Consider the following 21252-nt stretch of genomic DNA (forward strand, 5'->3'; position numbering starts at 1 on the left):
TCCCCTACAAATGTGGATTAACCACCACAACTCAGTATATGGTTTTCTCTTCCCTCCAATTATTCTCCTAGATTTAGTTCCTTGCTCACATTCTCTGGTATCCAGCCTATGTGGTGCTTACTCATGTGCATCTGGAACATCATAGTAGAGCCCAATCCTGTTCTCACCAGCCACCAATGGTTTCAGGACAAAGACCTGGAGCAGAAGCCAAGGCCAATGCCTCTCTAGCGCAGGATGTCTGATGCTAACTGTCGAAGGCTGACTGCCCTAGTGGAGGTCAGTTAACTCAACAGCGAAAGAACTGGTTTGACTGGTGCTCCAGTAGAGGTCAGCACCTCAGCACAGAGCAGGGAATCAAATGTGGGACATTCTTGGTGCGTCTCACTTAATCACTCACTGGATAAACTCACTGAGCCTATAGAGTCTGAAAGACTCGGTGTATACTGGACAGTTTGGTTCCTGATCCATGTGAATTTATATACAAGGGGAGCAACGCCCTGCAGAAGCACATATTAGAAATTTGTACCACCCATCACTTTTAGGCCACTATAATTAAAATAGTTGGAAAATCATCTACCTGAATTTCTAATGCACATTGTTGACAGGCAAGCTTACTAATGGAAGTATGGAGTTGGGTTAAAAAATGGCTTATTTCTAGCACATTCACAATCTCAGGATATTCCAAAGTGCTTTAGAACCAGAGAGGCACTTTTTGAGGTGTGGTTACTATTGTAATTGTAGGGAATGGGGCAGCCAAGACAAGTACTACATCACTGCCAGTGTTATTCAACATTCGTTACGAGCACAAACAATCTAAAGTTAGAATTACCGCAGAAGCAGGTCAGCAGCATCCTTACCGTCTGTCTCCTCTTTAACGTGGATATGCCTCCTGCACTGAGTCCCATCTCTGCCAGTTTCCTCGCCAATTCCACAGAATTTACTCCGCAGCTCGGGGCAACATTGTTCTCACAGCGAATGTGAATATTCATTTTGCAAACTGGCAAAGGAACAGAAAATGATTTTGCATCAGCATTTCATGGAGAACAAATCCCTGTCAGGAACGTCAACAACTTAAAAGTACGAAAGGGGGGGGTTGGGGGGGTGAAATTTCTCTGTGGAATTCTACATGTCCAGCATACTATGTAACACCTTCACATAGACCAGCCCTTAATAGGTATACAGGAAATAACACAAGCTCTCCCAGTCACTATGACTCCCCTCAAATAATCATCAGCAGACCATTGACTCCCTTGATAAATTAGTCTGTATGACCTCAGGATTCCAAAACTGACAGGGCATCTATTAAACTGTTTTGATGAAGAGGGACCACACTGTGCTCATTGTCTGTGGGGCCACACAACAGGCTTTTTGTTTCATTACCACAATCCTACGATAATGTCCCGGATGAAATTGATCCCGTGGCTGCATTTTTTAGGGGGGCTCAGGTTTCAGTTGTATAAAGGCGGTAGAATGGATTCCTACACTCGGCACACTCAATTTACTCCTGATCATAATCCCTTCCAGTCATTCCAGCTACCATTCCAATGACAGCAGGTTGACCAAGAGAATTGCATTTCTGATCAGAAACAAGCCTTTCTATTAGTTCTGAGGGATGTAACTCTACATGGAAAAGCCAAAGAAAGCATTGTCACACAATGAATGGCTCTTTGGAGGGCAGCAATTGTTATTATGCCAGCAACATCCAACACACAACTAGACAAACCTTGGATGTGGGAGGATCCTCTCCTCAACTTTTTAAATAATGTTCTGCACTCTTTTAATATCCACTTGAACATGGAGACAGGATCTCGATTCAACAGCTCATCCAAAGGACAATACAGTACTGCTTGGGACTTGGGTTCGTTTTAATCTTGGGTGACCATGTGAAATGGCTGATAGCAGATCAGCCCTAGTCGAAATTACCTTGACAACATTTTGTCTCAGAGATGAGTTCTACCGATTGAGCTACGCCAGTATGAACATAATTACCAATTGATTCTATTCATCGTTAATCCATTTTATAAACATGCCCTGTAAGCAGCAGTGAGGAAACCATTCAGCACTACCTTTTCGATATAGTGGTCAAGCTCTTTGTCTCATAAGCACAAATCTTCTGATACCCCATAATCAGCTGAATGTTTTGCCCTGCTGCTCTCTTATCTCAACTCCTTACCCTGTCCCCTCCTAACCTTTAACCTTTTTAACATGCTCTGTTTCAGGGTGTGAGACAGCCCAAGCCACACACATTTTCACATAAGCCATCAATGATTCCCCTTGCTTCACTCACCATGAAGTGTATTGAAAAGCATTGTGTGGAAGCCTCTTGCTGGACAATCCTATTCTCTGTAAATGTGTACAAACTCTGCTTTTCTCTTTTACCTCAGGAAGTAAAGGAAGAGTGCCTTATGGCGTTGGTTACCTTTACACTGCTTTCCTTGCCTCAACAACCCATAGAGAAGAGAGCCACAATGATCACAGAAAGTTGGCACCTTGTAGTTGTGGATGTTGAATTGGTGACGTACATTGATGCTGAATCTTTGTTCACATACCTGTCAAATATAATTGTCAATTGTTTAAGACAGATGCAGACACAGATAAACGTTTTCCCTATTGGGACCATTTTGTAAGGCCTGATTTTATTTTCAATGTCACTTTCGTTTCCCTTTCCCATTAGGGATCTAACCTTCTAGCTGTATGGGCAGAACTTTCCACTTCTGGCCTGAAACAGGTCATCCATTATAGATGCTGGAAAGGAAAGTTAGGCAGGCTGACCTGATACTGTCCCTTTTACAACCTATCTATGTTGAACATTCTGAAGTATGTTTCACCCAATGGACTCTGAGATTCTATAGACAGCAACATTATTCACATTGCCCCAAAGACCACTCAGATCTCACCCTGGTGTGCAACTACTAACACAGAAAGCATTCTAAAAGCTCTACTGCCTTTACCTTTTCTCATTCCTCTTCGAAGGGCAGTGACCCAACCCGGGGGACAGTTTCATAAGCAGCTGTATTTTTCTGGTGCCTTGTCCATGAGGCTGTGGCTTAATCAGCCATGAGGGCCAACATAGCTAGATCTGACTTTGCTTTTCCCCAGCATCTACAAAAGTCGGTCTCCAGCAGGGGCTGTCAGATTGCAAGCAGCAGTGACGTATAGGGCTAACTGCCCCCCACCCCTTACCCAGACACAGTGAAGCCAGTTTCCCTTGCTCCTCCCTCACAATCCCTGCTGAGATTGCATGACTTAGAGTTGATTAGTGATGGAACCTGGCACCTTGCTGGTCTGTACAACCAATATTCTATCACATAGTGCCTTTAGTCACTAAACTAATCCGGACAGTGAACAATTCCGGGAAAATTTCCCACTGGATAAAATGATTTCCCCAGTGCAAGTACAAGAATGTCTTGGTGTGTGCATTCATTGGCCAGTCTACTATTCATTGCATTAGCTTCTAATCTAACTTATTCTTTCCCAGGAGCTTCAAACAGTTTACTCATTGTGGGCTGGATTTTCATCCTAGAGGCGGGTAGCAGGAGTTGGAAAAGTTCAGGAGGAAGTGCCAGGAAAGACAGGACTTTCATTGTTGGGAGCGGGGTGGGGTGGGGGGTGGTTGTGGGGGAGGGTGGTTGCATGCGTGGGCTGCAGTTCACCAGCCACCATGGAAAAGAGTTCAGAGGCAGCAACAGCGTCTGCTGGGTACTGAGCCCGACTATTTAAAAGGTCCACCTCAGTGTTGTGGGACTTTGTCCCAGTTATAACTGAAGAAGCAAGGTCCTCTAAGCCCTCACATTCCCAATGCATCTGTGCCACCTCATGCGCCCTCCCCCCCCCAATGCTAAGGCATGCCTCACTCACACCCGATGGTCCCTCATGCCAAATATCGAACTTCCATGTCCGTTCATTGACCGTACACTGTATAGAACCAATGAACCCTACAGTGACCATAGGATATATGAAAAAAGCAATAAAAAAGTCATTTATTGATAACTTCCACATAAAAATTTTTTTTTACTGCAAGCCAATAAAAGTGCCAATCATCCAGACCCTTTAAAGTATCAATAGCTAAAACTGCAAGCACTTGAACTCTTGGTATCTTGTGTGAATAAACATTACTCAATTATTAGAAGAGATCAGACAGCCAGAGCTATCAATCAAGCAATGTTTTCCAAGGGCTCAGGTGTTTTAGTGCTCTAATGGATGGCTAGGCTCTCAGCCAAGAATGCATAATGAGGCTTTGCTGAGAGCCCAAAAATCCATTAGTGCACTGAATCACCTGAGCCCCAGGGAAAAATTTACTTGATTGACAGCTTTGGTTCTTTGATCCCTTCTGTCAATTTCACAATATTTATTTTCACACAATGAAGATTCAATTGCTTACAATTTCTGCTACTGATACTTTAAAGGCAGTTTTATTGGCCTGTAGTAAAAAGAGTTATTTTTTTAAGAAAGTGGAAAGTTGTCAATGAATTACTTCTTTAAAGCTTTGTTTTATACACATCCTATTGTCATTATGGGATTCATTAGTTCTATACAGTGTGTAGTGGGCGAATGGGCATGGAAGTGTCATAACTTGGCATTGGGAACATGAGGGGCCTAGGGGGGTGGGTGAGGGGCATACCTTTGCATAGGACGCAAGAGGGGCACCTTTTAAACTTACATTTCAAGAGGTTCTTTCATCCAGGCTATGGTTCACAACACCTCTGAGGTGCCGTAAACCACAACTCTTTGGATAGCTGGTCTGGTTCCCTGAGAATTGCGGATGACTAGGGCATGCCTATCCCTGCAATACAGCTGACCAGGTCAGGAGTCCAGGGTGTGGGCTTGTGACCTACACCAGCCCAACCCTTAAAGGGCACTCCTGAAGATCAGAAATCCCAGGAATGGGATCGGGAATCCGGCAAACAGGTCCCAGCCGCCATTTTCATCCCTCGATGGAGTCTCTCCGACTCCATGAAAATCTAGCCTTTTGCTGCTCACCTACATGAAGGATCATATGTTGTGTGTAGGACAAAACCCGAATTAGGGAGTGGGGGGGATCAGGGAGTGATGAAAGAATTCAGAGAGCCAAGAATGATAATAAGGATAAAAGCAAAAAACTGCGAATGCTGGAAATCCAAAACAAAAATACCTGGAAAAACTCAGCAGGTCTGGCAGCATCTGCGGAGAGGAACACAGTTAACGTTTCAAGTCCGTATGGCTCTTCAACAGAACTAAGTATTTCTATTTTTACTTAGTTCTGTTGAAGAGTCATACGCTCTCGAAATGTTAACTGTGTTCCTCTTCGCAGATGCTGCCAGACCTGCTGAGTTTTTCCAGGTATTTTTATGATAATAAGGATGCCTGTCTTACAAAGATGTGAATGAGTCAGAATCTCCTTCACCTGATGCCTAGAAAGGTTTAACCCTGTCAAAACTGTCTCTTTGACAAAACTTTCTGCCAGCGCTCCAACTCTTTCAAGGGCTCAGTATTCTCTTCTTTTCTACCTTAGGCACCGCCTTGACTTTCTTTTTAGATTGAAGGCGCTGTATAAATATTCAAGCTATTGTTGGATTACAAGATGTTGGGATGACAAAACCCATCTGCCAGCTTCCTATTTTTCATATATTCTGTCGAATGTAGAAACAAGAGCAAGTCCATTTGGTCTCTTGAGCCTGTGTAACCCTGCAATTCGATCTGTACCCTAACTCCACTTATCCGCCTTCATTCCATAACTCTCAATACCCTTACTTATTGACAATCCATCAATCTCGGTTTTGAAATTTTCAGTTGCCTTAGCCTCAATAGCTTCTGGCAAGAGGGAGTTCTAAATTTCCACCACACGGTGTCTGAGAGAGTGATTCCCAGCGTCAGCCTTGAACTGCCTGGCTCTAATTCCAAGCTTATGCCCCCTTGCCCTGGACACCTCCACCAGAGAAAACAGTTTCTCTCAATCTACCCTGTCAACTCCTACAAACACCTTAATCGCTTGATTAGGTTTCATTGAGTAAGGAAGGCAGGCATGAATTTTGATCTTGCATAACTGTCAAAAATTATGGTCACAAGGTTCCAGGAGCCTGTAACATATGAGGTGGGTAGTGAACAAAAGTAAATGGAGTGTATTGAAATATTACTATTCATACTCTCCGCCACCAGAGGGAGCTTGTGCTTTATTTATCTGATTGGGACCATGAAACAAGAAAGTGAACAGAGACACTTTGATTGAGGATCTGAAAACTGTCCGGTCCTCAATCAAAAATAATGTGACTTCTGGAAAGAAACTCATTTTGTCCACAAATAATTTCTGATTAGGAAGAATTGACACCCCCCTGCCCCCTGTGCCTTCCCCCAAGTTAGGTTGTTGTGGGCTCCTATCTGTTACATAGCAACCAGAGCAGCTACATAGTGCAGTTTGACAGGCATCATGGGCTAGATTTTTCGGACCCTGCTGGCTGTGGTGCCACTTTCCCAGTTACAGCGTGCCCTCAGGCCATTTTCCTGGAGATGGGTAGGGCAGACGGCAGGATTACTCGCTCACATGAGGTGGGTATAGGGATCACGATCATTAAGAACATATTGAGGCCTGTTAACCAAGGCCAACTGAGATTTTACAGTCAGCTCCCAGGTTCCCAGGGATGGCGGTGGAGGGGCAGGGTGTGGGGGGCAGTTTAGCTGCCTGATGGCAGCCTCATGGTGGCAGGCCAGGGGACCAGTGCATCAGGCAGGTCTAGGGGCAATCCCTGCACGCTTGGGGGCAGCTGCAGCCACAGGTTGCCCTGGAAAAGGGGGCTCTCCTCATCACCCCACATTCCACTTTTCAGAAGAAATCACTCATGGAGGTGAATGTCTATCAATTGGTGTTTCTGAATAAACATTTACTCAAAATAGTAGGATATTCCAAATGAAAGATTTCAATTCTGGCTGATCACAACACTGAAGTACATCGATAAAGAAAAGCAGCAACTGTGACAAGACGACAAATTCAGATTCAAACATGGAGCAGCCATCCCCATTCAGCCCATGTGATAAACCTTTACCTTTGTGGCATACGGCAATGCATTATACATGCAGCTAACTTGCAACTGGAAATCTCACGTGTTCATGGTGGCAACACTACACATACATATAGACACTCACCCATACCAGATGCAAACATCACCATACACAGAAATTCAGTCCTGCTCATACCTCCTCTTTCTTGTCCTTCTTTATTCTAGGACATGCTGTGACAATTAACTGGTGACAGCGTTTGTGGACCACACACGTACACACTGTGAAACAAACAGGGGCAAGGGTTAATGCTACAAACTACCCATTCAAACTGCATTCTGTCACTGACTGAGCAGCAAATACAATTTCGTTTAAAAGCACCATGGCCTGGATTTTCCAGCACCACGTGTGGAACCTGTCGCGAGGGATGTGGAGGCCCAGCCAAAAGTCCACTGACTTTCGGCAGGACCAGGTGATCCTGGCAAATTCTGGGGGCTGGAAAATTCTGCCCCGTATTTTCAATTCCGTAGGTTTTTTTTAAATGATGAAATCGTTTAGCTCAGTGAAGTCTTCAGTGTTGTAAATATTATTAAAGAATCAGTTCTCACATCAGTCACCCAGGAGTATGCTGAGTGAGCAAAGGATGAGATTCATTCACTCTAAAGCAGTTTGTTGTCTGTGATCACTGGCAGCTCTTCACTCACACAGCAGAGTGAGCAACAAATAATGACGTAGCAGCAAAAACCTCTGATTAGAAATTTAACAGACTTCAGGTGAGAAAGGGACTTAATTTTGATCAACAGACTTTTCTCTAGCTGCTAACCGTAAGTTCCAAAATTCTCCAGAACCCAATGAGTTGGCAGCCCTGTGATTCACTGCCAACGTCAGGAATGTTTACACTGATCAGCAGAGGTCATTAGCTGACTCATCTATTTCATGAATGCCATTCAATTCTGTTACAGGAATTTATGGTAAAAATAAGAATGGGCACAAATCCAGATTCCTAATCCAGGCCAATCCGGCAACGGTCAATCCGGATAAAATCGGGATTTTTGCTTTTAGCCGGGTCTCATATCTAAGGTGGGAATTTGATTGTGAAATTGTGCTTCTGCATGACTCCATTTTAATGTCCATTCCTCAATGTACGATTTACCTCATCAGTATCATCATACTGGAATAATCGATTACCTTGACACTGGTATCCCTGCTTTCCAAAAATTCCCCTGTGGATAAAAGAACATGAAAATCACCAGATAGGTTGGGACCAAGATGGTTCGTCAATTCATTTCATCTCATCATTCTGCCGTCCTCGTCTTACAGCCCCTAGCTGCTTCTTAAATGCGCTCAAGGTGGTGGCTTACCACCACCATCTTCTCAAGGGCAATGAGGAATGCGGAACAAGTGCTGGCCTTTCCAGTGATGCTCACCTCCCACGAAAGAATAAAAAGAGTCCAGCGTGTTGGCCTCAAACACCTTCCCTGACAACCTGCTGATGTGCCGGTGACCCAGTTTATGAAGAAATAATTCCCGCCGTCTGAACTCTCTTGGCTGTTAACTGCTGCCGCATTACTTTGACAATGCGTTAGCTTGTTAAGCTCCTCTGTGAAGGAGTTTGCCCCAGTTGACACCATAGGCCAGTGGTTTCCAAACTATGGGTCTCAATTAGGGTCACAGAAACACCAGCTGGGGCCATGAGAAATGAAATCATGTTAATCTCCTATTGTCCAGGCAGTGGGAGGTAACCAGTCACAAGATGAACTCCCGGCATTGGACACTTTGATTGGCCGCTCCAACAAGGCATGCTGTGACATAACTATGCATCTATGTAAATATATCAGAGGTTTCTCAGCAGAGCAGCGGCAACAGAGGCGGACATGGGTTTAGGGACCAGTGACAGCCTGCTCACTGAGGGCCTGGAATTTTCATCACGGGTTTGCATATTTGTACGGTGTATTGTATGTTTATCTATAATACGTGAAGTTTAATCATTTGTTACAATCCCTGTGGAGACCAATAACTTTCTAAAAAGAAATTCTAACTTCCAGTTAATAGCTGAAACCATGACACGTCAAAGTTTCATATTTAAGGCATTTACTGTAACAAAACAGACCAAAAGCACTTTTGGTTAAACATTATTTTTGAAGGCGACTTATATTTGAAATTACAGAATGAAATAGCCCCTTCTTATTTTTAGTGCAACCGAAAAAATCCACCATCAGGGATATGTTACACTGCCCTTTAAGTAGATTCTCCCAGAATTAGTCCAAAATAATTCTTAACTCCTGAGGGTTTATTTTCGATCTTTTCCTTTCCCAGCCTGGAAACTTTTAACTGAAGAACTGTCTTTCACAGTGAGAGGTTTCCTGGTGACTTCTCCCTCTAACTAAAGCTAGGCAAATTTTCCAGCCTTGTTTTAACTTCCCGTGAATTTGGTCTTCCCATATAAGCATGAGGTTCCACCTGCATTCCAACATGGTGAAATATAGGGAATTTTTGCTTCTAACTGCTCTCTCTCTCTCTCCTGAACCCTGGCAAATGAACCTGTCTGTGATATTTAGTGATAAGTTAGCAAAGCCTGTAGCCTGATATCATGATGGCTTCCTCTGTACCCTTCCCATCTCAAAGTCCATCACTATGGCAAAGTGAATCACATGGGCCTTGTATCCAGGTAGAAATGCTGATTAGCTATTCTTGAAAGCCCAACTCTCTTCCATCTTGGAACTAAATGGACAGTTGAAAGCACAACTGTTTACAACCCAACATTCTCAGCACTTTTCGGGGACATGGGAACTCACAGTCTATCCACTGTTAGCACACAGGCAGTGCCATTGTCTCAAAGTGTAAACACCTTGTGCCTTCTTCCCAGTAAAACAATCTGGGCCCTGTTAATCTCTAACAATCAGATCACCCAGGCTTGCTGTCAGGCAGACTTCAGAACAGGTCACATAACCCCCTTCTTTTTACCTCAATTGCAGTGGTTCAAGAAGGCAGCTTGCCACCATCTTCTCAAGGACAATTAGGGATGGTCAATAAATGCTGGCCCAGCCAGTGACACCCACATCCCATGAAAGAATTTTTAAAAAGGCATTTTCCCAAAACATACCAATCTTAAAAATCTCATAGTTGTAACAAATTATATACTGATTGTTACTATGCTGCTTTATTACTGTTTTGTTTCTCTTGGTGTGTGGGGTTACATTAATTTTCAAGTGCTTAAATGACTTGTAGTAGGAAATAGTTTGGGTAGTGCTGCCATAAGCCATGGCTGTTAGGATAAGTGAAAGGGGTACATAAACCTTCCATTTTATCTCAAGTAAACCTTAAGTAGCTGCCCTTTCAAAATGTTTGTAGAAAATAAACTGTATTAGCGATACCAAAAGGTGTAGCAGTGAAAACACTTCAACATCAGGGGTCACTACTGATTATCTTTATTCACACAAGAGCATGAAGCGTTGAGTGGATGAGCACTCTTTCTTGTATGGAAGCTGAAAGAGAGCCCTTTACTTTTTGTGTGAAAGGGTAACAGATATGGAATGCCCTTGACAGATGTTTCATTTTTCAGGATTTTAACATTTAAACAAAAAGCACTGGATTTGTTTAACGCATGTAACTGAGCGCAGGAGCTTCCTACCATATGAATTCCCTGCAATGGGAGCAGTACGTGGGCTGTCGCAGATATGTGGCCATGAACTTATGATTGTTGACCTGGTGAATCTTTCGCCGCATCGCACCTTGGCGTTTCCTAGAAAATATGCGCTCCTTGAACGCTCTTTCATTGGAATTGCTTTTCGCTTGTTCTTCGGGATCTGAAAAGAAATTGCAAAAAGTCGATTAAAAATGGACGCCAAATCCCAAAATCAGGTCATCTTTTCAGTTGGCCCTACCATGTGCAATTGCACCAGGTAAAGGAGGTATTTTAAATCAGAATACGCAAGCTACTTGTATCATCTCAGTCACTGAGAGATTAAAGATCAGCCTGTAGTGGTTTTGCACTGACCTTCCTGCATTTGAACAGCTGCTTTCAGTATTTGGCAGCTTTCCTCAAATTTAGACCAAAGTACACCTGATTTTCTATTATCTGACTGTAACATGACCAGAGTGTCACTTTTGCTCTTTCTACTAGCACTGGCTATTTTGGAAATATCACATTAATCTTTTCAAAGCATGGCACAGGTGATAGTATCCAATGACTATTAATTAAGATGACCTATTTGGCACACAGGCACAATACGTACCATGAGAGTCCTTTATGTGCTCTAAAGGAGCACTGTTTTAATGGAACAGTGTTTGACAAATAAAAACTAACAATCACAACCCTGTTTTTCTGACTCATGCCTTTTCCAAACAGAAAAAGGAATGCAATACAACTTCTCATTTTGTTGATGTCCTTGAATTCTTTTGCCAGCTTAAAGTAGAATCAGAGAGTGGTCTGCAAGATTACAGCCTCCTGCAGAAAAGAAATTGGGAGTGGTTTATGGTTAGTGGGGGAGGAGCGTTCTGTCCTTGAAATAAAGAACTGAGATTGGGGTGCCTGATTTAGTTGCTGCTACATCCCAGCATTTCTCTCACTGGAGAGCAAGAGAAGGAAGATGATGCCAGGGAGATGAAGCTTTTCCTGCTATCATAGCATTGGTTAAAGTGATCTGTTAAAACTCGTAGAATCTGTAGCTTTAATAAGAGACCTTCACCATCTGACCATGTGACATCTCCATGGTACATCAACCCTTGTAACTTGGCAAACCTGATGAATGACTTCAAAAAAAGTGGCTGTCCTATAAAAGCTGACATCCCAAAAGACAACTGATAAACAAACCAATGCCACTACTTCATGGCAGCTAAATTCCCTTATACTGGAATTAAGGAATTTGAATGGGTGTTTTGGGATCTAATGCCATGATTCTGTTTATTTTTGTGTGAAATCTAATGGCCTTACATGTAATCAATGAAAAGAATGAATTACAGTGGCTATGTAGTGGAACGGTCACAACTTAAGCTGCAGTTTTGTACGAAGTACATTAACTATTTTATTGCGCACTATTTACCAGTTTCTGAAGGGGAAGATGCATTCCGGTGGCAAAGCAATCTATTTTCTCGGGATATCTGGGAGCACTTTCCTCCAGGAACATTTCCTCATGTTGCGCCCTGTTTTGTTCCCTTGTCTACACTTTCTGCTCTGCATCAGGGAGCTGGTGACTCAGCATCAAAAACAGAGATCAATTGACACGTTCCCAACTGAGGTCAAGAACTCACAGGAAATGGTGCAAATTTTATAGACACCTGACCAGGTTTCCTACAAATAATGTTTATTTTTCTATGAAGTTTATTAACTAGGAAGGTGGTAATACAAAAGAAGCCTTCTTGTATGTCACAAGAAGTGGCTGCAATGTGAATCTTATTACTTATAACCTCCAAGAAGCGACAACTGATTTTTTAAAAAAAAACCTGATTTGATGCACGTGTTTGCAGATGGTGATAAATATTCACACTCCAGGAAATACCTTTTATCACTTAATTTTAACTTAGAAAGGCAGTAATGCATAAATCACTTAACACAATGCTAACCCTACATGAAAGTTAAGCTGTCAGCGAGAAATTATCCAAATGAAAAGAACCAAACAGTTCCCTGTCCATAAAATCAAAGTTCCAAATAAAGTATTTTTATTTAGATTCCCCATTACTTGGTGTTTCAGTTCTTTATTTCAGAAACGTAACACTCCTCCCCCACTGACCATAAACCACTCCCAATTCCTTTTCTGCAGCCTGACAATGTTTTTTAAAATTCATTCTTGGGATGTGGGCATCAATGGCTAGGCCAGCATTTACTGCCCAGAGGGCATTTAAGTGTCAACCACATTGCTGTAGGTCTGGTGTCACATATAGGCCAGACCAGCAGGTTTCCTAGTGAACCAGATGGATTTTTACAACAATCATTTCATGGTCATTCTTAACCCAGTGGGCAGCCATACTGCTGAGGCTCTCACCACTGGTAAAATGCCATGGCAGCAGGAAGGCAAGGCATTGGGCTCCCTTCCTGACACCTCCCATTGCATTTTACTGGCCCATCTGCCTTCCAGCCCATCTCCAAAAACCTAGTGGGGAGAATTTTCTCCCCGTCAGTGGGGGTTGGGCGGGAGCGGGCGTGGGGCAGGAGGAGGAGGGAGAATCAAGGCCTGCGCTCTTTCACGCATGCACGCGAACGAGTGCAGAAATCTCTGCCTCAGGGAGATCAGTTTGAGTTTCAAAAGTTTTAATAAAGAAAATAAAAAAGATTTAGGATATGTCCCCTCATGCGAAAGTGTCACATGAGCTGGGGCATGTCTATGAATTTTATTGAAAATCTTTATATCACTTATAAATTGTCCATGAAACCTCAACCGTAAGGTTGGACGGGCAGCTATGTTAAGTGATTTAATTAGTTTTTAAACGGCCTTAATAGGCCTTTGGCAGTTTGGCGGGCGCGCAGCCGACTCCAGTGTGTGCCTGCCGAACTGAAAATCGGAATGACGCGCGGTGACGTCGGGATGTGCTCATTTTACGCGTCGGCGAGCAGGCCCCACCCCCGCTCGCCGAGTCAAAGATTCTGGCCAGTAAGTTCCAGCCCATGATCTACAGCACTTCAAGCTGAACATAAACATAAGCTGCCACGAACATAATGCCTTGAATGTTCTGTACATGCATTGCACCATTGCAAATATATATTATGGGACAATTTTAAAATAGCGAAGAATCAAAGAGATTTTCCAGCTGGGGCACAATTGGCATGAAGGAGCTGAACAGCATGTCCCATTCGCGTTCTTTTAGGTAGTTGGTAACTAGGATACCCCCCAATGCCTCCTCTCCTCATGGGGGCTGTTCAAGAGCTCTGCATTACATCTGCTGACTCACAGTTAAATTTCACCCAAAGATTCAGAGCTTTGTAACTTGTTCAGCAATTTATTTTTCATTTAAAAACTTCAAATGCGTGAAATCTTAGATCAGAAAAAGAAAATGCCAGAAATAAACAGCAGGTCAGTGCAGGCAAAGAGCGATAACAAGGCAGTAATTTGGGTGAGATCCTGTGTGGGACTGCGCTGACTGAAGTTCTCCTTTGAAACACTAACTTCTCTTTTCCGTGTTGATTGACCTGTTGCGACATTTTCTGAATTTATTTTTGATACTCCTCAAATCCAAAACCTCATCGGAGAGATCCCATTGCCTGTGGTAACGTGAGAATCTTTACCCAACCCCCTCAGTCTAATAGTAAACACACTTTGAGGATGGAAATGAAAGGAGTATTTTGGTTGTCAAACTTCACCAGTTTGTGATTATTGTGCATGAACCCACAATAACTGTGTGAACAGAAACATTTGATGTTTTTCACTTCTGCACCTGTGCCATGAAGGCTTGTAAGGTTACATAATTTTGCTTGCAAGCACGAAAGCACACAGGTAACATTGGGATGGCAGTGCACTAGCTATACTGTTGGACTGTCAGAGAATGAGAGTTCAAATCCCACCATGAGAATCTGAAGATTTGAATTCAGATCAAAATCAGTAAATAACAAATTGAAATCAGGAAAAAGTAACTATGAAGCTGCTGGATTGAAATAAAAACCCAATTGCTTCACTGATTTAAGTGAGGAACCTGCTGTCATTACCCAAAGTGGCCGATGTGTGACTCCAGTCCCACGCCAACATGGTTGACGCTTTAATGCTACATTGAAGTGTCAGTCTAGATAAATGCTTGCTTCCTGAAGTGGGGCTTAAGCCTACATCAGGCAGAAGTCATTCAGTTCCATCAATCCACTATGAGGACCTTCACTACACAGCTATTCAAGAAGAAGGCCATCATAATTTTCTCAGGGCAATTAGGAATGTGCTATAAATGCCAGTATTGCCAACACCCACATTCTGAGAATGAATTTTTTTGGGTGAAAAACATATCCGCCTGCCTGTGAATAAAGCAAGTGGTTAGAAAGTCTCAAAACCTCTCCAGAACACTTTGTGAGTTCTCCCTCGCTATACACAGTCCACAAATATGCAGAAGTGATAACTCATAAAGTGCTGTGGGGCTGTTTGTAAAGTTCCACAGGCCACAAACTTGGGCAGTATCACTTGAGTAGCCCAAAATAGAGTGCTGAAATGGTTGACAACTATGCTTCATGTAAACCTTCTACAATAGTTAAAGTCAAAATACAAAACAATGGGAACTATAGAGAAAGGATGCAGCTAATGTATACAATCTTAGTGGTATCAGTATAACGTGACCACACTTAGCCCTCAATTCACCTTCAGTTATGGGCTGTGATGTCTTCCATTGCATTCGGTGTGTCAGTCACTGCAGCCCTCTGTTATAGTTGATCCACCACTGGATCAAATACCCAATTTCATGTTCTTGTCCTGTCATCTTGGGGCAGCAGAACATGCTTCTAAATCAATAGGAGGTTGCAAAAGGGACAAATTCTCCTCACAAAATAAATACAGGTCAGGAGGGCCATTTTCTCATCTTTGGTTAACTATCGGGCATCCATGTATCCTGCAACCATTCCAATTACTGGTCAATCTGTGTTGTGATATTCATCAGTCATAAATTGGCTTTCCACCATTTTCAGCCCATGTCCCCTTGTTCTATTGTTGCATCTTGCATTGAATTAGTGCTCCATATCCAGCTTTTATTGTCTACCTTTATAAAATTTCATCTCAGCAATCTCCTTTGGCAGCTGGAAAATCCAGTTTTTCCAGTTTTCCTCATAGTTCAATCCATGGACACTACAAAAAAGTTTCATGGTTCTTATCAGTTCGATTCAGTGGTAGCGCTCTTAGTGGGGGAGGTGATGGCATAGTGGTATTGTCACTAGATTAGTAATCCAGGGGCCCAGGGTAATGCTGTGCGACCCGGGTTCCATGGTAGAATTTGAATTCAATAAAAATATCTGGAATTAAAAATCTAATGACAATGAAACCATGTCAATTGTTGTAGAAACCCATCTGGTTCACTACATCCCTTTAGGGAAGGAAATCTGCCATCCTGTTCTGGCCTACATGTGACTCCAGACCCCACAGCAATATGGTTGACTCTTAACTGCCCCCTGAAATGGCCTACTAGTTGTATCAAACCATTAAAAGCAAGTCAATAAGGAATGAAATCGGACAGATCACCCGATATCGACCTAGGCACTGGAAATGACAACAGCAAGCCCTGTCGACCCTGCAAAGTCCTCCTTACTAACATCTGGGGGGTTTGTGCCAAAATTAGGAGAGCTGTCTCACAGACTAGTCAAGCATAGTCATCCTCACAGAGCTACAATGTCTCAGAAGTGGTGGTGGCACAGTGAATACAGTTGGGAGAGAATTACCCTAGGAGTCACTGGCCCTCTATCTAGCTCTCTTGTCCCAACAGCCCCCCCCACTTAAACCAGCTTATATTTCGCCCCTTTTCTATTTTTCCTTAGTTCTGTTGAAGAGTCATGCGGACTCAAAACGTTAACTGTGCTCCCTTCCACAGATGCTGCCAGACCTGCTGAGTTTTTCCAGGTATTTTTGTTTTTGTACCCTAGGAGTGCTCAATGTTGCCTCCAGGCCCATGAAGTCTCATAGCACCAGGTAAAACATGGACAAGGAAGTCTCCTGCTGATTGCCATGTACTGTTCCCCCCCTCAGCTGATGAATCAGTGCTCCTCCATATTGCACACTTGGAGGAAGCACTGAGGGTGGCAAGGGCACAGATTGTACTCTGGGTCAGGGACTTCAATGTCCATCACCAAGAGTGGCTCAGTAGCACCACTACTGACTGAGCTGGCCGAGTCCTAAATGACATAGCTGCTAGACTGGGTCTGCGACAGTTGGTGAGGGAAACAACAAGAGGGAAAAACATACTTGACCTCATCCTCACCAACCTGCCTGTCGCAGATGAACCTGTCCATGGCAGTATCAGTAGGAGTAACCATCACACAATCCTTGTAGAGACAAAGTTCTGCCTTCACATTGAGGATACCATCCATTGTGTTGTGTGGTACTACCATCATGTTAAATGGGATGGGTTTCAAACAGATCTAGCAACCCTGGGCAACCATGAGATGCTGTGGGCCATCAGCAGCAGCAGAATTGTACTCAACCACAATCTGGAAACTCATGACCAGGCATAACCCTCACTCTTCCATTATCAGAAAACCCTGGTTCAATGAAGAGTGCAGGAGGGCATGCTAGGAGCAGCACCAGGCATACCTAAAAATGAGGTGTCAACCTTGTGAAGCTACAACACTGGACTACTTGCATGCCAAACAGCATAAGCAGCAAGCAATAGACAGAGCTAAGCGATTCCACAACCAATGGATCAGATTTAAGCTCTGTAGTCCTGCCACATCTTGAATGGTAGGGGACAATTAAACAACTTACTGGAAGAAGTGGCTCCACAAATGTCCCCATCCTCAATGACGGGGGAGCCCAGTACATCAGTGCAAATGATAAGGCTGAAGCATTTGCAATAATCTTCAGCCAGAAGTGCCGAGTGGATGATACATCTCGGCCTCCTCCATAAGTCCCTGTCATCACGGATGCCAGTCTTCAGCCAATTCGATTCACTCCACATGATATCAAGAAATGGCTGAAGGCACAGGATACTGAAAAGGCTATGGGCCCTGACAATATTCTGGCATTCGTATTGAAGACTTGCGCTCCAGAACTTGCCATGCCCCTAGCCAAGCTATTTCAGTACAGTTACACCACTGGCATCTACCGGCTATGTGGAAAATTACCCAGCTATGTCCTGCACACAAAAAGCAGGACAAATCCAACCCAGCCAATTACCGCCCCATCAGTCTACACTCGATGATCAGTAAAGTAATGGAAAGGGTCATCAACTGTGCTATGAGGTGACACTTGCTTAGCAATAACCCGTTCACTGATGCTCAGTTTGGGTTCCGGCAGGGTCACTCAGTTCCTGACCTCATTACAGTCTTGGTTCAAACATGGATAAAAGAACCGAATTCAAGAGGTGAGGTGAGAGTGACGGGCTTTGACATCAAGGCAGCACTTGACCGAGTGTGGCATCAGGGAGCCCTGGCAAAACTGGAGTCAATTGGAATCAGGGAAAACTCTCCATTGGTTGGAGTCATACCTAGCACAAAGGAAGTTGGTTCTAGTTGTTGGAGGCCAATCATCTCAATTCCAGAACATCACTGTAGGAGTTCCTCAGGATAGTGTCCTGGGCCCAACTACCTTCAGCTGCTTCATCAATGGCCTTCCTTCCCTCATAAGTTCACAAGTGGGGATGCTCGCTGATGATTGCATAAGGTTCTGCACCATTCACGGTTCCTCAGATTCTGAAGCACTCCATGTCCAAATTTAGCAAGACCTGGACAATATCCAGGCTTGGGCTGACAAGTGGCAAGTAACATTCACACCACCTAAGTGCCAGGCAATGACCATCTCCAACAAGAGAGAATCTAACTATCGCCCTTTAACATTCAATGGCCTTACCATGACTGAATCCCCCACTATCAACATCCTAGGGGTTACCATTGACCAGAAACTGAACTGGATTAGCCATATAAACACTATGGCTACAAGAGTAGGTCAGAGGCTAGGAATCCTGCAGCGAGTAACTCACCCCCTGACTCCCCAAAGCCTGTCCACAATCTGCAAGGCACAAGTCAGGAGTGTGATGGAATACTCCCCACTTTCCTGGATGAGTGCAGCTCCAACAACACTCAAGAAGCTTGACACTGTCCAGGACAAAGCAACTCGTTTGATTGGCACCCCTTCCACAAACATTCACTCCCTCCACCACCGATGCGCCATGGCAGCCGTGTGTACCATCTACAAGATGCAGTGCAGGAATTCACCAAGCATCCTTAGACAGCACTTTCCAAACCCACAACCACTACCATCTAGAAGGACAAGGGCAGCAGATAGATGAGAACACCACCACCTGGAAGTTCCCCTCCAAGCCACTCACCATCCTGCCTTGGAAATATATCGCTGTTCTTTCACTGTCATTGGGTCAAAATCCTGGAACTTCCTTCCTAATAGCACTGTGGATGTACCTACACCACATAGACAGCAATGGCTCAAGAAGGGAGCTCACCACCACCTTCTCAAGAGCAATTAGGGATGGGCAATAAATGCTGGCCTAGTCAGCGACGCCCACATCTCATGAATGAATATAAATAAAAACCAAGCTAAAATATTACAGGTTTAAGCCACACACCAGGACAACAGCATTTAATCTAAGCACACTCTTTGGTTCAGTATTGAAGAAGGGTTGCCTTGTTGGAGTTGAAATCTTTTTAGCCCCGTTTTCAGCCCACCACAGAAAGGTGGTCTGAGGCCAACGTGAAATTAATATCAACTGGGTCGGCTGTTAGTGACTGTTATATCTCCACATGGCAACACACCATTTGCAGAAGGTTTATATTGGGCCTTCTGCCTCACTGCCAACTTCCCAAAAGTACCGTATTTGGCGGGAGGTGGGATGCAGATTTTAGGCTACTAACAGATCAGCCATGATTTGATAAAATGGCAGAACAGGCTTGAGGGGCTGAATGGTCCACTCCTGCTCTTTGCTTGTATGTTTGTTTGTTTGTAAGTCTCGAGCATCAGCCAGCTTCGGCCTCCGAAACCACTACTCCTGCGCTGCTCAATTCAAACAACCTTCTGCAAATAGGACCCTTATTTACATATATAAGGTTTTGAACACCTGCTTTAGGCAGCTGTCTACAAAGCCTGCTCTACAATTACAGGAGCCTGTGTTGAAGTGCAGATTGGGTTCGGGATATTGTGTCTGAAATTGATCCTTTTTGTCCCATTTTCTGTCCAGGGAATGCTGCACAAAGAACTAATTTTCACCCCGCTGTCTTTTGAATGAGACAGTTTTTGAATAAATTTGTTTTTGAAGCCTGGGAAACCCCAACAAGGCTGCATTTATTGTTCATACCTAGCTGCCTCGAGAAGGCAGCAGTGGACTTCTTTCTTGAGCTGCTCCAGTCCTTCCAGTCATGGTTGCACAATGGTCCTTGGCAGAGGAAGTTCTCAGATATTGATCCGGAGATGATAAAGGAGCAGTGATGATGTACATCCACATCAGAAGCATGTGTGGCTCGGAGATGCCGACATCACTACAAGGTTGATTGCTCCCATCAGTAGTGAGGGTCTCAAAGGAGGGAGGTGCTGTTGAACTTACCTTCGCAAGCTATACCATGTAGGTCACACATACTGCAGCCACAATGTGCCTGTGGCACCAAAGTACTCTGTCCTGGATGATGTTGAGCTATTTGAGTGTTGTTGCAGTTGCACCCATCCAGGCGAGTGGTGAATATTCCATCACATTCCTAGTGTGAGCCTGTAGATAGGGGAGAAGCTTGGTGCAGTCAGGAGCCGGGCCATTTATTGTAGAGTGCCCTGCCTTTGCCCTTCTCTTGTAGCCACAAGAGGCAACTAGGGATGGGCAATAAATGCTGGCCCAGCTAGCGAAGCCCACATCCCATGAATGAATATATTTTAAAAAGTGGCTCATCCAGTTCATGCAAATCTGTTTTTCTTTCAGTTACATCTCTGGTCAGTGGTGACCACAAAGATATTGATGTTGGGTAACACGGCCATGCAGGTGTTATTGAAGATTGGGAGTGTTGGTTGGGTTCTCCTTTGTTCGAGATGGCTACTGCCTGAGATTCATGTGGCCATAAGTGTCATCTGCGACTTGTCAGACTGACTGTTGTTGTCCAAGTTCTGCTGTAAGCTGGCATGAGCTGCCTTATTATCACAGGAGTTGTGAATGGGCACTGTAGAATAGTCAGTAAGCAGCTCCATTTCTGAAGGAAGGTTATTGATGAAGCTGAAGATGATTGGGCTGAGAATGTTACCCAGTGTTGCACAAGATTGCAGTGTTGCTCACGGTATTGGGGGTAATGTATTAGCATGGATTGAGGATTGGTTAACACAGAGCAGACAGAGGGTTGGGGTTAATGGGTCTTTTTCAGGTTGGAAAGACGTAACTAGTGGAGTACCATAAGGAACAGTCCTAGGACCTCAGTTATTTACTATCTATATTAATGACTTGGAGGAGGGGGCAGAGTGTCATGTATCCAAATTTGCTGATGATACAAACATAGTTGGGAAGGCATGTTGTGATGAGGATATAAGGAATCTGCAAGGGGATATAGACAGATTGAGTGAGTGGGCAAAAAACTTGGCAGATGGAGTTTAACGTAGGAAAGTGTGAGGTCATGAACTTTGGTAGGAAAAATCAAAAGGCAGACTATTATTTAAATGGAGAGTGACTCCAAAAAACATATAGCACAGGGGGATA

The 21252-nt window shown here is 43.8% G+C and overlaps 1 protein-coding gene across 2 annotated transcripts in view; it reads right to left on the reverse strand.

The window, feature by feature from the left end:
• prkcha (protein kinase C, eta, a) overlaps window positions 1-21252 on the reverse strand; it is a 212627-nt gene that overhangs the window by 77247 nt on the left and 114128 nt on the right. For both annotated transcript variants that reach the window (XM_078562261.1, XM_078562262.1), the window contains exons 4-8: window positions 10601-10775; window positions 8158-8192; window positions 7168-7250; window positions 2420-2549; window positions 858-997 (exon numbers count right to left, since the gene is read on the reverse strand). In XM_078562261.1, the coding sequence (XP_078418387.1) occupies window positions 858-997; window positions 2420-2549; window positions 7168-7250; window positions 8158-8192; window positions 10601-10775 (563 nt within the window). The remainder of the gene's footprint in view (window positions 1-857; window positions 998-2419; window positions 2550-7167; window positions 7251-8157; window positions 8193-10600; window positions 10776-21252) is intronic.

The sequence above is a fragment of the Cetorhinus maximus genome, chromosome 18 (assembly GCF_964194155.1).
Source record: "Cetorhinus maximus chromosome 18, sCetMax3.hap1.1, whole genome shotgun sequence".
Classification (NCBI taxonomy): domain Eukaryota; kingdom Metazoa; phylum Chordata; class Chondrichthyes; order Lamniformes; family Cetorhinidae; genus Cetorhinus; species Cetorhinus maximus.